At 41.4% G+C, this 17366-nt stretch overlaps 1 protein-coding gene and 2 pseudogenes across 1 annotated transcript; all 3 read left to right on the top strand.

Moving 5' to 3' along the window:
* The first annotated feature begins 2785 nt into the window (after nucleotides 1-2785).
* Nucleotides 2786-3845, top strand: LOC109569010 (olfactory receptor 52B4-like). The gene has a single exon (XM_019974346.2). The coding sequence runs from the start codon at nucleotides 2786-2788 to the stop codon at nucleotides 3752-3754; it is 969 nt and encodes a 322-aa protein (XP_019829905.2). The 3' UTR covers nucleotides 3755-3845.
* Nucleotides 3846-10818: 6973 nt separating this feature from the next.
* Nucleotides 10819-14889, top strand: LOC139187170 (olfactory receptor 52B4-like; annotated as a pseudogene).
* On the top strand, nucleotides 12877-16148 carry LOC109569008 (olfactory receptor 52B4-like; annotated as a pseudogene).
* The last annotated feature ends 1218 nt before the right edge of the window (nucleotides 16149-17366 follow it).

Here is a 17366-nt window from a genome sequence, read left to right as displayed (position 1 = left end):
CTAACTGTTGCATCTTGATTTGCATACAGGTTTCTCAGGAGGCAGGTGAGGTGGTCTGGTATTCTCATCTCTTTAAGAATTTTCCACAGTTTGTTGTGATCCACACAATCAAAGGTTTTGGTGTAGTCAATAAAGCAGAAGTATATGTTTTTCTGGAACTCCCCTGCTTTTTGATGATCCAGTGAATGTTGGCAATTTGATCTCTGGTTCCTCTGCCTTTTCTCTGCCTTAGAAAAGGAGATATCATTCATTAAATAACAGGTGCCATAGAATTAGGCTTGACATAATAAATAGAAAACAAATGGTCTTACTGTAGATCACTCTTGGCAAAATATGAGAAAGATGTTGAAAATGAGAAGGATCTGTGTGGGATTTCCCCAGGCAGGGTGTGGGAAGGAGCTTTGGGGAGCTGCCAGGGAGACTTGCTTGTGTGTAAGAAATAGGAGGAGGCATTTGAGTAGGGTGTTAAGAATTAACTTGTTTCAGACTGAAGTCACTCCATCGGGACACCAGTCCCATAGGCAAATTCCCTAACCCTAGATTTCTGGCTTCTTTCTATGGCTCTGACTTTAAATATTTCCCTCTTAGTCCCTGTCTCCACTTCCTGGCTGTGGTGAACTTTTGCAATGCTCTAGGGCTTCCCTGATAACTCGGTAAAGAATCTGCCTGCAATGGAGGAGAGCCTGGTTCAATTCCTAGGTCAGGAAGATCTGCTGGAGAAGGGAAAGGCTACCCACTCTAGTATTCTGGCCTGGAGAATTATATAGTCCATGGGGTCACAAAGAGTTGGGCACAACTGAGTGACTTTCACTTTCCACTGAAGCCCTACCTTGTTGATTTGTCTTTCCTGACTTCTTCCTTCATGCCTTTATCTATTTTCCTTTTTTTTTTTTTTATCAGGCTGTGGGACTCACAAGTACCATCGTTTCTATTTGGTGCTCTCCCCTTGCTCTCTGATTTTCCACTTCCTGCAAGAGACCTGCTGCCCTCACTGGACAGAATCTCAGAGAGGAGCATGTGCTCAATGGGAAACAGTTTCAGTGTACATGCTAAGTTGCTTCAGTCATGTCTGACTCTTTGTGACCCTATGGACTCTAGCCTGCCAGGCTTCTCTGTCCATGGGGATTCTCCAGGCAAGAATATTGAAGTAGCCATGCCCTCCTCCAGGATATCTTCCTGACTGAGGGATCGAACCCCACATATCTTATATCTCCCGCATTAGCAAGCAGATTTGTTACCACTACAGCCACCTGAGAAGCCCAACAGTTTTAGACCCGAGGCCAACTGATGACTGATCACTCTAATGACAGAACGTTTTCTCCCAGCACCCAGCCATGGTTATAGGAGTTGATTTTCCTCCCCAAATAGGAAAATTAGAAGCATCCAGGGTAACTGGAGTTGAAAATAATAATGTTTATAGTGAGTATAAGATCAATCCTATGAGACAAATATTTTAAGATACTCATTCAATAGAAGGAATTCACATTTGTTTCCAGTTCTTAAAACCTGTCTATTTACAATTTGCCCCTCTTTAAACCATAAGTATATATTATAAGACTCTAAAAAATTCCCATTTCCCCCCTCTATCCCTGGTTAGTGATATGGTGGCTGAAAATAGTTTTTGCTCAAAATATGTTACCTGAATAACTGATTTAATCAATGAATCAAAGTGTACTAAGAAATAAATGTTCAATTTCTGCATGCAAAAAGACTTTAAATATCATGCCGCCCTCCCTCCTCATTCTGAGAAGTGATACCTTTCTTTTTCCAATTTCAGTCATTTCTACACTTAGTTTTCTAAGATGTAAGCTGGAGGAGTGCCTCACCCCAGGCACACAGGCCTTGTCAACGGGACCTCTTAAGGTCTTTTGACCCTCTTCACCAGTGAGGTTCCTGTATGTGGTAAACGGACAATTTTCAAGTCTCATATTTATTAATTATTTCCTTGGGATATTTGGCAAATAATTCACATTTGCTGAGTCTCATATTCCTTAAGAGTGAAATGGAGATAATATCCAGTTCCTTGAATGGATAGTAAACACGGCAGTGCAAAAATATATAAAGTACCATATATCAAGTGACGACTGCAGCTGCTGGCATAAAGCATATGCATAATAGATATTAGTTTAATTCTCCCTTGACTGTTAGGTTCAGATCCATTTTACTCCAGGAACACCATTGGCTATTTAGAATCCTGTCTCATCAACTACTGTTCTGGTAAACCTCCATAGATAATTTTAAAAACTAGATCAACTGTTCTAAACTGATAACTTCATGACATCTAATGGCTGCTCCCCATGTAAATGGTTAAGTCTAAATGTAAAGCTGTGATAAATGTCCTTCACAATGAGGAGAAATCTTCCTGTACAAATCCTCCCATACCTTCTCCAGTATTCTCTATGCCTAAGCCACCCTGCCTGAAAATGTTTCAAGAATACATCTTTTTCTTTTCTTTCTTTGCTATATGATAAACTCCTTAATGTCAAGTTCAATTACAATCTTGCTACTGCCTTCCCAGAGATGTACCATTGTCCCTGCTGTATATTGATACCCATCTATTGGTAGGAAAAGACATAGAGTAATATCTTTTTATTTGACCCATTGGAAACCTGTATATTCTTTAACTAGAGTAGCATTTGAGGCTACAGAACATATCCTATTCACCTTTGTATATGTCTTATTTGCATGTTCCAAGAAGGCAGAAGTACAGAACATGCCAAAATCTGCTGCTTTCACCAAGATTAGGAAAATCTGTGTTTTTATCTCTGTATGTGAATAGGAAGTGATGTATTCAGTGGTATTTCTAGACATGATGACTTTAAATCACACGGGTGTTAGCCACACAGTCTTCCGCTTGCTGGGCATCCCTGGCCTTGAGGACCAGCACATGTGGATCTCCATCCCCTTCTTCATTTCTTATGCTATTGCCCTCTTTGGAAACAGTCTGGTCATCTGCATTATCTTCACAAAGCGCAGCCTTCATGAACCCATGTACCTCTTCCTCTGCATGCTGGCTGGAGCAGACATTGTCCTCTCTACGTGCACAGTCCCTCAGGCCTTGGCCATCTTCTGGTTCCATGCTGGGGAGATCTCCCTGGATCGCTGCATCACTCAGTTCTTCATCACACACAGCACTTTCATGTCTGAGTCAGGGATCTTGCTGGTGATGGCATTTGACCGCTACATTGCCATATGCTACCCACTGAGATACAGCACTATTCTTACACACACACTGATTGGGAAAATAGGAGTTACCATCTTTCTGAGAAGTTACTGTACAATTTCCCCCATAGTATTCCTTTTGAAAAGATTGAATTTCTGCCAAAATAACATCATACCCCACACCTTTTGTGAACACATTGGCTTGGCCAAATATGCTTGTAATGACATTCGAGTGAACATCTGGTATGGACTCTTCGTCCTAATGTCAACAGTGGTTTTAGACGCCCTGCTAATTTTTATTTCCTATGTGCTGATTCTCCATGCTGTCTTCCACATGTCTTCCCAAGACGCTCGCCACAAGGCTCTCAACACATGTGGCTCTCATGTCTGCATCATCATTCTCTTTTATGGACCTGCCATCTTCACGATCCTGACTCAGAGGTTTGGTCGTCACATTCCACCTCATATTCACATCTTGTTGGCTAATGTCTGTGTTCTGGCTCCACCTATGCTGAACCCTATCATTTACGGGATCAAGACCAAGCAAATCCGGGAGCAGGTAGCTCACATATTTTTTCCAAAGCAGAAATAACGCCAAAGGAGGAACAGACTTTTCATCATCTTTAGCTGTTCATGATATGGACTACAGATGTGGTGAGTGGAAACACTATCGATAAACTGAAACATAAATGTCTCGGTGAATTCTGTTTCCAGGGGAGGTCACAAGGTAGGTTTCAGAGTTTATATCTTCTGCTGTCAAAGCAACAGAGAGTAGTACAATGTTTGACTGAGACGGTGTGTCCTACACAGAGCCTGTGAACTTCTAAATCATGTATCCTTCATGTCATTAGCTTGGTTTGGTAAAAGATGAAATGAGTACTGATTTCTGGTTTTGAATTTCTTCAACCATTCCTGACTGAGTTTCCCACTCTTTGAGATGTCTTGTGACATCCTTGGACAATCACATAAAAAGGGTACAATTTGTCAGTTGGGCAGGGTGAATAACTTCTGGAGCCTAATGGATAGCATTGTTTCTATATTTAATAATCCTATATTGTATATTTGAAATTTGTTAACTTAAGAGTTGATATTATGTTTTCTCACCACACACACTCATATACATATACATACACAACTTGCACCTATGAAAAGGGTGATGAATATGTTCATTAACTTGATTGTATTATTTTGCTATATATGTATATGTATATTTGATATATTTATATATCAAATCATCTGATTGTATACTTTATATACAGTTTATATTTGTCAAATTTTGACAAAATATTTTTGGAAAGAGAAACATTTTATTCTAATGAATTCACACCAGTGACATCAGAAAAGTATGTTTAAGAGACCACAAACATCTGTGTAGCCCCAAACTCAATACCATCTCAATGAACTTCCATAGAACGAGAAAACTCTCTTCCTTAGCAATCCCGAGGAAGCACAAAAGTTATTAATGATTGAGGAGAGGTTTACCTGGTGGTTTCACACTTTAAATCTTCACTATCAATTATATTTGTAATGTTAAACCAATGTGGGCATGAGAAATGATTTTTCACATCTTTGATCGGAACTTCTTGATTAAGCTAACCTGTTCACCAATGTTTCACAAGGTTTTGTGAAACCCTCACAAAGCTTAAGGTCACCCTGATTCTGAGCACACTCAAAAAACTGTTCCACCTCAAAGGAACATGAGACTTGCTGCTGCTGCTGTGTATGGCGTAACATGTATAACACATGAAAAGATGCTCAACATTGCTAATTACTAGAGAAATGCAAATCAAAACTATGATGAGATATTACCTCACACCAGTCAGAATGGCTATCATAAAAAACCCTACAAATAATAAATGCTAGAGAGGGTGTGCAGAGAAAGGAACCCTTCTAAACCATTGGTGGGAATGTAAATTGGTACAGTCACTATAAAGAATAGTACAGAAGTTCCTTAAAAAAGTAAAAATGCAGCGACCATATGACCCTGCAATCCCACTGCTGGGCATATATCTAGAGAAAAACATCAGAGAGAATGCATGCACCCCAATGTTCAATGCAGCACTGTTTACAATAGCCAAGACATGGAAGAAACCTAAATGTCCATCAACAGAGGAATGGATAAAAAATGTGATATGTATATATTACTCAGCCATTAAAAGGAATGAAAGAATGCCGTTTGCAGCAACATGGATGGACCTAGAGATTGTCATAATGAGTGAGGTAATTTCAGAGAAGGAGAAATATCGTCTGACATTCTTTATATGTGAAATCTAAAAAGAAACGACACAAATGAACTTATATACAAAACAGAAAGAGACTCACAGACTTAGAGAACAAATTTATGATTTCTGGGGGGATGGATGGGGAGAAGGGATAGGGAGTTTGGGATCGACTTGTAGACACTTCTATATTTACAGTGGATAACTAACAAGGACCTACTGTATAACACATGGAACTCTGTTCAATGTTATGTGGCAGCCTGGATGGGAGGGGAGTTTGGGGGAGAATGGATACATGTATATGTATGACTGAGTCCCTTCACTGTACTTGAAACTATCACAGCGTTATTAATTGGCTATACCTCAACACAAAATAAAAAGTTAAAACAAATGTATGGCCTCTAAAGTGTTTCCTCATTAACATATGTCTCAGCCTCATGCATTCTGATTAGTTTTCCCCCAACATGAATGACTGGGTGAATATAAAGGAGGTTTAGCACCGATGAACATGATCTGAACCTGGTGTAGCAGTCAGCACCCCAGCGTCTCTGAATTAATATTCTGATCAGAAGTGTTTTCTATTGGAAGGTTTTTAGTCAAAAGGGGAAATGGTGGAAACCTCTGCCCTACTGAGGTCTGGGAAAGTCATTCTGGCTTCTGCATAGCTTAACTTAAATTTTGCTGACCAGAGCATCCTGTTTTGTGGCCTTTCAGACATGCATTGTACAGCTGCTTTGGTCATTGAGGAAGGGAACGCATTTGAAATTCAAAGTGGAGTAGCTGTGGTTCAGAGGTGGCTCTTATATATATATGATTTTGCAAATGTTCCGGTTTTACTGAAAACTTGAATTTTCTGACTATTATTGCAGACCAGGACAAAAAACCACGGTGGGTGTAGTATTATCTCAGATGTGATTACTGCTCATATTTTGCTTGTCATGATGTCTCCTGTATTGTGACTGTTAGATGCCTTACATTTCCTCCCCAGTCCTTGTAAATGGAAATTTTTTCGAGGACTGAGCCACAACACTGGCCTCACTGGGAAATGAGTCTAATTTCTGGGTCTCCAGCAAGATGCCATGTCAGCCTCCTCTATTCTCTGTACATCCCCTGCCCAACCAGTGCCTCTTTACCTACACCCTACTCATACAACTGACCTTCCTACGTACTTTCCCCAGGCCCCAGATAGTTGTTGTTCTTATCAAAGGGACAGTGAGGGGACATTCCCCTTTCCTGGTTTCCTGGTAACTAATGAGCCCACCTGATGTCAATTCCCCTTTAACTAGTAATCTCCCCTTCTCCAGGGAGCAAAGTTTGCCACCACATTCTTCCTGTCACCCCCGCTTACCGTGGGGTGTCATGCAAGAAACTTGCTTCAGACATTTCTGTCTCCCATCCATTATACCATTGATGTCTCTGTTGCTGACTCTGGACTCTTCCATCTTTTATTTATTTATTTATTTTGTGAAAATCACTCAGTTGTGTCTGACTCTTTGCGACCCCATGTACTATAGAGTCCATGGAATTCTCCAGGCCAGAATACTGGAGTGGGTAGCCTTTCTCTTCTCCAGGGGATCTTCCTGACTCAGGGATCGAACCCAGGTCTCCCACATTGCAGGTGGATTCCTTACCAACTGAGCTATCAGGGAAGTCCTCTTTTCTTCCGTCTTAAAGCTGGGTAAGCGCAGGTTTCAAAAGCCTGTGGAGTACAGCCCAGCAGGAACACTCTGTTGATTGTGCTGATGCTTATACAAACCTATATATGTGATACAATTGCCCAGAACCACTCCCTTGAAATAGGTGCATGTAAAATGTTTAACATCTAAATAAAATATGTGGATTTTATTAATGTCAATTTTTTTGTTTAGATATTCTACTATAGTTATACAAGATGTTACTCTTGGGTAAAATTAGGTGAATTGTATGAGGGGCTACTTTTTACATTGTTTTTTACAACTACCTATAATTCTGTAGTTATTTTAAGCACTATTACCAAGCTGTATCGATCAGAACAGTATGGGATTGGCATCAGTTCAGTTCAGTTGCTGAGTCGTGTCCGACTCTTTGCCACCCCATGAATCGCAGCACGCCAGGCCTCCCTATCCATCACTAACTCCCGGAGTTCACTCAGACTCACATCCATCGAGTCAGTGATGCCATCCAGCTGTCTCATCGTCTGTCATCCCCTTCTCCTCCTGCCCCCAATCCCTCCCAGCATCAGAGTCTTTTCCAATGAGTCAACTCTTTGCATGAGGTGGCCAAAGTACTGGAGTTTCAGCTTCAGCATCATTCCCTCCAAAGAAATCCCAGGACTGATCTCCTTCAGAATGGACTGGTTGGATCTCCTTGCAGTCCAAGGGACTCTCAAGAGTCTTCTCCAACACCACAGTTTAAAAGCATCAATTCTTCGGCACTCAGCCTTCTTCACAGTACAACTCTCACATCCATACACGACCACAGGAAAAACCATAGCCTTGACTAGACCGACCTTTGTTGGCAAAGTAATGTCTCTGCTTTTGAATATGCTATTTAGGTTGGTCATAACTTTCCTTCCAAGGAGTAAGCGTCTTTTAATCTCATGGCTGCAGTCACCATCTGCAGTGATTTTGGAGCCCCCCAAAATAAAGTCTGACACTGTTTCCACTGCTTCCCCATCTATTTCCCATGAAGTGATGGGACCGGATGCCATGATCTTCGTTTTCTGAATGTTGAGCTTTAAGCCAACTTTTTCACTCTTCTCTTTCACTTTCATCAAGAGGCTTTTTAGTTCCTCTTCACTTTCTGCCATAAGGATGGTGTCATCTGCATATCTGAGGTTATTGATATTTCTCCTGGGATTTTTGATTCCAGCTTGTGTTTCTTCCAGTCCAGCATTTTTCATGATGTACTCTGCATATAAGTTAAATAAGAAGGGTGATAATATACAGCCTTGACATACTCCTTTCTTTTCCTATTTGGAACCAGTCTGTTGTTCCATGTCCAATTCTAACTGTTGCTTCCTGACCTGCATATAGGTTTCTCAAGAGGCAGGTCAGGTGGTCTGGTATTCCCATCTTTTTCAGAATTTTCCACAGTTTATTGTGATCCATACAGTCAAAGACTTTGGCATAGTCAATAAAGCAGAAATAAATGTTTTTCTGGAACTCTCTTGCTTTTTCCATGATCCAGCGGATGTTGGCAATTTGATCTCTGGTTCCTCTGCCTTTTCTAAAACCAGCTTGAACATCTGGAAGTTCACGGTTCACATATTGCTGAAGCCTGGCTTGGGGAATTTTGAGCATTACTTTACTAGCGTGTGAGATGAGTGCAATTGTGCGGTAGTTTGAGCATTCTTTGGCATTGCCTTCTTAGGGATTGGAATGAAAACTGACATTTTCCAGTCCTGTGGCCACTGCTGAGTTTTCCAAATTTGCTGGCATATTTAGTGCAGCACTTTCACAGCATCATCTTTCAGGATTTGAAATAGCTCAACTGAAATTCCATCACCTCCACTAGCTTTGTTCGTAGTGATGCTTTCTAAGGCCCACTTGACTTCACATTCCAGGATGTCTGGCTCTAGGTGAGTGATCACACCATCATGATTATCTGGGTGGTGAAGATCTTTTTTGTACAGTTCTTCTGTGTATTCTTGCCACCTCTTCTTTGTTTTTTAATTTAATTTTATTTAACTTTACAATATTGTATTGGTTTTGCCATATATCAAAATGAATCTGCCACAGGTATACATGTGTTCCCCATCCTGAACCCTCCTCCCTCCTCCCTCCGCATACCATCCCTCTGGGTTGTCCCAGTGTACCAGCCCCAAGCATCCAGTACCGTGCATCGAACCTGGACTGGCGACTTGTTTCATATATGATATTATGCATATTTCAATGCCATTCTCCCAAATCATCCCACCCTCTCCCTCACCTCTTCTTAATATTCATTAACTCAATATTTAATGGCAGTGTAGGTATTAAAACAGGACTGTGGAAAAGCTGGTTTTACTTGGAGAGACTTTTGTTGTAAAACATCCTAAAAATGAACACTCAGTGTGAAGTGAAGATCTGAGCATGTGGGGAGAGCAGGAGAGGAAACAGGGGGGAAAGGCTGAGGGGAGGCATGGTGCATGGATGAACTTGAGGACTGGATCTCGGCCATTTGGTAGGAGGCACGGCTGGTGGAGGCAGCTGTCCCTGGGGCTCTGATGTAAGTGCTTCCCCCAAGGGCTCTCCTGTCAGCAAATAAACAGCCAAGTGTCCAGATCCCAACAAACTGACTTTCATCACCAGTCTTATGTCTGTTCCTGAAGACTCAGGAAAGTGTGGTGAGTCAATTAAATGCCCAAGGGTGGGGTGGTTCCAGGACCAAGATAAAGACTGGGCTGGTCTTATGTCCTAGACAGGCCAGAGGGGACAAGCCTCTTGGAGGCTATTAACATATGTGCAGAATGCCTGGCAAAAATCAGAGGCATCAAACTAGTTGGTTACAGCCCATGTGGAGGGTAAGGTTTGGGAAGGGAAGTGGAGAGTCTATAGGCAGCTGAGGTTAATGAAGGTTTATAAAGAATGTAAAGTGATCCAATATATGACAAGGGTCCTAATAATTCAACCAGACATCAGAAAACAGAAGAGATATTGACTTAGAAAAAAGACCTTTTTTAAAAATATGTTAAAAGCCCTGACAATGACAGAGATCTGTCCTAGACTCCTAAAACAGGACATAGGAATTGGACCAGGAACCTCTCAGGCAGGTGTGACAAGAGAACTACAGGGCAGGAGCCTCCTGGACTTGTGTCAGACCAAGGTACTCTAACTTGGTCGGAGGACCAATGTCACAGGGAAATTGAGCACTGAGCTTCTTGGCATTGCTGTCTGGCCCCAGTTTATAAAATTTTCTTTGCTCCTCGCTTTCCCCAATTACTTGGAGCTTTCATAATTTGCCCTCCAGCCCAGTCCTGCCTTTGTTGATTTGTGGCATCCTCGTCCTCTTCCTTCCTGCTATTTTTCTGGTTTCCTTTCCTAATCACCTCTGAGTCACACACTTGCCCTCACGTCCCTCTGCTGTCATCCCACCTGTTTTCCTGTCGGATGTCAGTGGCTCTGGCTGCAGAGAATCTTCTCCAGAGCAGCTGTGTGCCCTTGAGGAGAGAGGGCCCTGACTCAGCCAGCTGACTGAATCTGATGGCAGAACACTTTCTCCCAGCATGTGGAGGATGCAAATTGGAGTAGATTGTCCTCCTCAGAAAGAAACATCAGGAGTAAAGACGTATTTTTGATAAGCATAAGATACAACTTAGCTACGGAGCTAGAAAGTTTAAAATACCCCTTTGTTAGTACCTCCAGTACTTTGGCCACCTCATGCGAAGAGTTGACTCTTTGGAAAAGACTCTGATGCTGGGAGGGATTGGGGACAGAGGAGAAGGGGACGACAGAGGATGAGATGGCTGGATGGCATCACTGACTCGATGAATGTGAGTCTGAGTGAACTCCAGGAGTTGGTGATGGACAGGGAGGCTTGGCGTGCTGCGATTCATGGGGTCGCAAAGAGTCAGACACAACTGAGCGACTGAACTGAACTGAACTGAACTTGTTAGGGGGAATTAACGTTTGTCTCCAATTCTTCAACGGACCTGCTTGTAGATTGGTTTTCTCTCAAACAAAAGGCCAATAGGACTCAGGCAAATTACTATTTTTCTATAGCTCCAATTTGTAGTGTGGTGCCTGAAAATTTGTTTCTGCTTCCTTACTGACCAGATTAATGAATAAATGAATGAACACTAAGAACCAGATGACAATATTTCCACCTGCTGAAAAAATCTTCCAAATGTCAATGCCCTATTTTCCAATTTCAGTCACATGTTAACTTAGGTCCCTAAAGTATAAGCCAGAGGAGTGCCTCACCTCAGACACACAGGCCCTGTCATGTTACCCCTTAAAATATCTCTTGAATCAATTCATAAGTGTGTATGAGAGATTTCAAATCTCACATTCATCAATTAGGCCAAATCTCCAGTACTTCAACCTATCCTGCTCTCTTCAGTATCCTCTATGCAGTCGCCTGGATATGAACAAGCTGTGTTCATGGATATGCTATACTTCTATCTGAATACCCACTTTTCCTCTATTGATTCCTCTTTTTTCATTCTTCTCCTTATAATAAACTAACCACCAAGGTGAAGTTCAAGTTCAAATTCAAGAAACCTCTTCTTACAATCTTTCTAGATACATATAATGACTTCCACTTAATGTTCATAATCCTCTGTTTGTAGGAGAAATATATACAATAGTATGTTTTATTTGATTATCTGGAGATATGCCTATCTTTTAATGAGACTATCACTCACTGAAACAGAGAACATATGTTGTTGACTTTTCATGTTTCTTATTTGCATGTGTTCACAGAAGATGGAGTGTGCAAGATATGCCAAAAGTCTTTGTGACTTCACAAAGACTATTCCAGGAAAATCTGGATTTTCATCTCTGTCTGCTCTGTCTGTGAGTATGAGGTGATGTCTCTAAAAGTCGCCCCAGATATGCTTACCTTAAACCACGCTGGTGTCAGTCACACAGTCTTCCACTTGCTGGGCATCCCTGGCCTTGAGGTCCAGCACATGTGGATTTCCATCCCCTTCTTCATTTCCTATGTCCTTGCTATGTTGGGGAACAACCTCCTCATCTTTATCATTGTTACAAAGTGCAGCCTCCCTGAACCCATGTACCTCTTCCTCTGCATGCTGGTTGGAACAGACCTTGTCCTCTCCATGTGCACAATCCCTCAGGCCTTGGCCATCTTCTGGCTCCATGTTGGGGAGATCTCCCTGGATCACTGCATCACTCAGTTCTTCATCATCCATTGCACTTTCATGTCTGAGTCAGGGATTTTGCTGGTGATGGTCTTTGACCGCTATGTTGCCATATGCTACCCATTGATATACACCATTATTCTTATACATACATTGATTTGGAAAATTGGTGTTATCATCTTTCTGAGAAGTTATTGTATGATTTTCCCTATAGTATTTCTTAGGAAAAGATTGACTTTCTGCCAAAATAATTTCATCCCACACACCTATTGTGAACACATTGGCTTGGCCAAATATGCTTGTAGTGACATTTGAGTGAATATCTGGTATGGATTCTCTGTCTTAATGTCAACAGTGGTTTTAAATACCCTGCTAATTTTTGTTTCTTACATGCTAATTCTCTATACTGGCTTCCACATGTCTTCCCAAGATGCTTGTCACAAAGCTCTCATCATGTGTGGCTCCCATGTATGCATCATTATTCTCTTTTATGGACCTGCCATCTTCACAACCCTCACTCAGAGGTTTGGTCATCACATTCCACCTCATATTCACATCTTGTTGGCTAATGTCTGCGTTCTGGCTCTACCTATGCTGAACCCCATCATTTATGGGAACAAGATGAAGGAAATACAACAGCAGATGGCCCACATATTTTTCCCAAAGCAGAAATAACTTTGGAGGACAAAATAGTTTTCAGTTTTTGTAGTGATGGATGACACGAGCTATAGAATTGGTGGGTGGAAACACTATGGTAAACTGGATACTAGAAAATAGCTTAGTGAATTCTATTTCCAGTGGAAGTTCACCAGGAAGTTTTCAGAATTTATATTTTCTGCTGTCAAAGCAACAGAGAATGTGTGTCATGTTTGACTGAACAAACTTCATCCTACCCAGAACTTGTGAGTTTCCAAACTCATGTATCCTTCACATCACTAGATTTATTAGATGATGGATGAGTACTGTGTTCTGGCTTTTAATTTCTTCAACTATTTTTGTTGAGGTTATCATCCTTTGAGATATCTTGTGTCATCTCTGAACATTCACATACAAAGGGTACAATTTTACAGTTATGTAGGATGAATAACTTCTAGAAATCTAATAGATATCATTTTAACTATAGTTACTAATATTCTTGGGTTGGCCAAGAAGTTCATTTGGATTTTCCTATATGATATTGGGCTTCTCAGGTGGTGCTAGAGGTAAAGAACCTTCCTAACAGTGCCAGAGACATGAGATGTGGGTTCGATCCCTAGGTTGGGAAGATCCCCTCCCTGGAGGAAGACATGGCAACCCACTCCAGCATTCTTGCCTGGAGTATCCCATAGAAAGAGGAGATGGATAGAGTTCATAGAGTTGCAAAGAGTCAGACATGACTGAAGTGACTTAGCATGATCACCCACCTAGAGCCAGACATCCTGGAATGTGAAGTCAAGTGGGCCTTAGAAAACATCACTGTGAACAAAGCTAGTGGAGGTGATGGAATTCCAGTTGAGCTATTTCAAATCCTGGAAGATGATGCTGTGAAAGTGCTGAACTCAATATGCCAGCAAATTTGGAAAACTCAGCATTGGCCACAGGACTGGAAAAGATCTGTTTTCATTCCAATCCCAAAGAAAGGCAATGCCAAAGAATGTTCAAACTACTGCACAATTGCACTCATCTCACACGCTAGTAAAATAATGCTCAAAATTCTCTAAGCCAGGCTTCAATAGTATGTGAACCGTGAACTTCCAGATGTTCAAGCTGGATATAGATAAGGCAGAGGAACCAGAGATCAAATTGCCAACATCCACTGGATCATGGAAAAACCAAGAGAGTTCCAGAAAAAACACCTATTTGTGCTTTATTGACTATGCCAAAGCCTTTGACTGTGTGGATCACAATAAACTGTGGAAAACTCTGAAAGAGATGGGAATCCCAGACCACCTGACCTGCCTCTTGAGAAATGTGTATGCAGGTCAGGAAGTAACAGTTAGAACTGGACATGGAACAACAGACTGGTTCCAAATAGGAAAAGGAGTACATCAAGGCTGTATATTGTCACCCTGCTTATTTAACTTATATGCAGAGTACATCATGAGAAACGTTGGGCTGGAAGAAGCACAAGGTGGAATCAAGATTGCCGGGAGAAATATCAATAACCTCAGATATGCAGATGACACCACCCTTAGGGCAGAAAGTGAAGAGGAACTAAAAAACCTCTTGATGAAAGTGAAAGAGGAGAGTGAAAAAGTTGGCTTAAAGCTCAACATTCAGAAAACGAAGTTCATGGCATGTGGTCCCATCACTTCATGGGAAATAGATGAGGAAACAATGGAAACAGTGTCAGACTTTATTTTTTTGGGCTCCAAGATCACTGCAGATGGTGATTGCAGCCATGAAATTAAAAGATGCTTGCTCCTTGGAAGGAAAGTTATGATCAACCTAGATAGCATATTCAAAAGCAGAGACATTACTTTGCCAACAAAAGTCCGTCTAGTCAAGGCTATGGTTTTTTCAGTGGTCATGTATGGATGTGAAAGTTGGACTGTGAAGAAAGCTGAGCACCGAAGAATTGATGCTTTTGAACTGTGGTGTTGGGGAAAACTCTTGAGAGTCCCATGGACTGCAAGGACATCCAACCAGTCCATCCTAAAGGAGATCAGTCCTGGGTGTTCTTTGGAAGGACTGATGCTAAAGCTGAAACTCCAGTACTTTGGCCACCTCATGCGAAGAGTTGACTCATTGGAAAGATCCTGATGCTGGGAGGGATTGGGGGCAGGAGGAGAAGGGGATGACATAGGATGAGATGGCTGGATGGCATCACCGACCCGATGGACAAGAGTTTGGCTGAACTCTGGGAGCTGGTGATCGACAGGGAGGCCTGGCATGCTGTAAATCATGGAGTCACAAAGAGTTGGACACGACTGAGTGATTGAACTGAACTGAATTTGATATAATTAAGCAGAAAACCTAGAAAAACATATATAACTTGTATTTCTCTTTGTCTCTATTAGGAGAAATTCAGGAAAAGTTCACAGTAGCCTGTCTTAGGACTGGATGGCTGCAACCACACCGATGTTAACCATATAGTCTTCTATCTGCTGGGCATTCCAGGCCGAGAAGACCTACACATGTGGATTTCCATCACCTTCTTCATCTCCTATGTTTTGCCCTCCTTGGAAATGGTCTGTTCATCTTCATCGTCCTCATCAAGAGCAGCTTCCATGAACCTATGTATCTTTTCCTCTGTATGCTGGCTGCAGTTGACATTGTCTTTGCCTCAACCACAGAACCCAAGGCATTGGCCATTTTCTGGTGCGACAGTTGGGAAATCTCTCTTAGTAGCTGCATTGCCCAACTCTACTTTCAGCATTCCTCCTTCATTTCTGAGTCAAGCATCTTGCTAATTATGGCATTTGATCGCTACATTGCAATATGTTACCCACTGAGATATACCACAATACTCACCGACTCTGTGATAGGGAAAATTCGTGTGGCTGTTTTCTTGGGAGCACATTGTACAATTTTCCCCATGGTATTTCTTCTGAAGAGGCTGCACTTTTGCAGAAATAACATCCTCCCACATACATTCTGTGAACACATCGTCTTGGCCAAGTATGCCTGTGATGCCATCCAAGTAAACATCTAGTATGGATTTTTTGTCTTGATGTCAACAGTGATCCTAGATATTCCCCTCATTTTTGTTTCCTATGTTCTGATTCTCTGTGCTGTCTTCCTCATCGCTTCCCAAGAGGCTTGTCACAAAGCCTCTAAACACATGTGGCTCCCATGTCTGCATCATCATCCTTTTTTATGGGCCTGGCACATTCTCAGTCCTCACTCAGAGCTTTGAACATGACATCCCACTACACATCCACATCCTACTGGCCAGCATCAGCATGCTTGCTCCACCTATGCTTAATCCCATCATTTATGGAGTCAAGACAAAACAGATATGAGACCAAGTGGTTTATGTATTGTTTAATAAGCAGAAATGACTTTGGGGATGACAGAGACTGGTTTCTCAGAAATTGTGATCCTTCATGAGATGTACTTTGGCAGCAGTGAACAAGAGAACTAGTACTGAGTCAGTAGGAAAAATGACTCATGGAGTTATGGGCTCTGGAGCAACTTAATTGATCCTGTGAGCCTTACCTCTCTAATCAGTCTGAAAGCCATGCCTGTGGATTGACTGAGACACTTACATCTTATTATTTGGGAGTGGACAGGTTGTTCTTTGGCAGTCATGTCTAACTCATTAATATTCAGTTCAACTTTGGGAATAGTCAAATGTAATATTAAGTCCCAATTAGATTAAAAAAAAGTAGGCTTTCTGTCTTGGGCTGTTAAGTCCCAAGACATCTCACACATCTCTGGACACTCATGTAAAACCTTCATTTCTTCATATGCTTACTCAAAGTATGATGGGCATGAAGAGGTGCTATACTTCTAACTTTTGACTTTTGGGGATTGTTTCTCAAAGATCATTACCCTCAAAATGGTACAGAATAAATGCAGGTTTCCTTACCAGCAACTATTTCCATGTCACTTTCACACAGTCTATGATTTTGTCTCAAGGAACTGCATATCTCTAACTTCTCCATGTTCAGCCATGTTTTCAGGTGTCTTGGTACAGTTTTCCTGAATGATCCACTTGTCTGGAATGCCCTCTACTTTTCTTGACTTTTTAATGAATTCATACCATTTCTTTCAAGGCTCAGCTTGGTGTCATCTACCCAGTGAGGTCATTACAACCACTTCATCTCAAGGTGAAGTACTACTTTCTCTACAACATGAGACCATATTGTTTATACTTCTTTTGAAAACATTTTCTTTTAAATAAATATTCTATAGAAAAGTAATAAGATGAAGATTAAACTTGCACATGATTCTACTACCCAGAGAAATTTGTTGTACATTTTGGTGTATAATCATCCAGAATTTATGTGTGTGTGTGTGTGTGTGTGTGTGTGTATATATATATATAATTGTAACAACTACAACTACATACATATTCATATCTTAGTTGTGACATGTGGCATCTAGTTCCTGGACCAGGGAGCGAACTCAGCCCCCTGCATTAGGGGTGCAGAGTCTTAGCCACTGGACCACCAGGGAAGTCCCAAGATTTGCATGATTTTAGCCTTAAGGAAGGGTATCAAGATTTTAGACTCATCTGGCACATTGGAAAATTGCTTCTAGAGAAGTTACTCTTA

The sequence above is a fragment of the Bos indicus genome, chromosome 15 (genome assembly GCF_029378745.1).
Source record: "Bos indicus isolate NIAB-ARS_2022 breed Sahiwal x Tharparkar chromosome 15, NIAB-ARS_B.indTharparkar_mat_pri_1.0, whole genome shotgun sequence".
NCBI classification, from domain to species: domain Eukaryota; kingdom Metazoa; phylum Chordata; class Mammalia; order Artiodactyla; family Bovidae; genus Bos; species Bos indicus.
The sequence above is the reverse complement of the archived record's forward strand: the minus strand, read 5'-3'. Positions and strand labels throughout refer to the sequence as shown.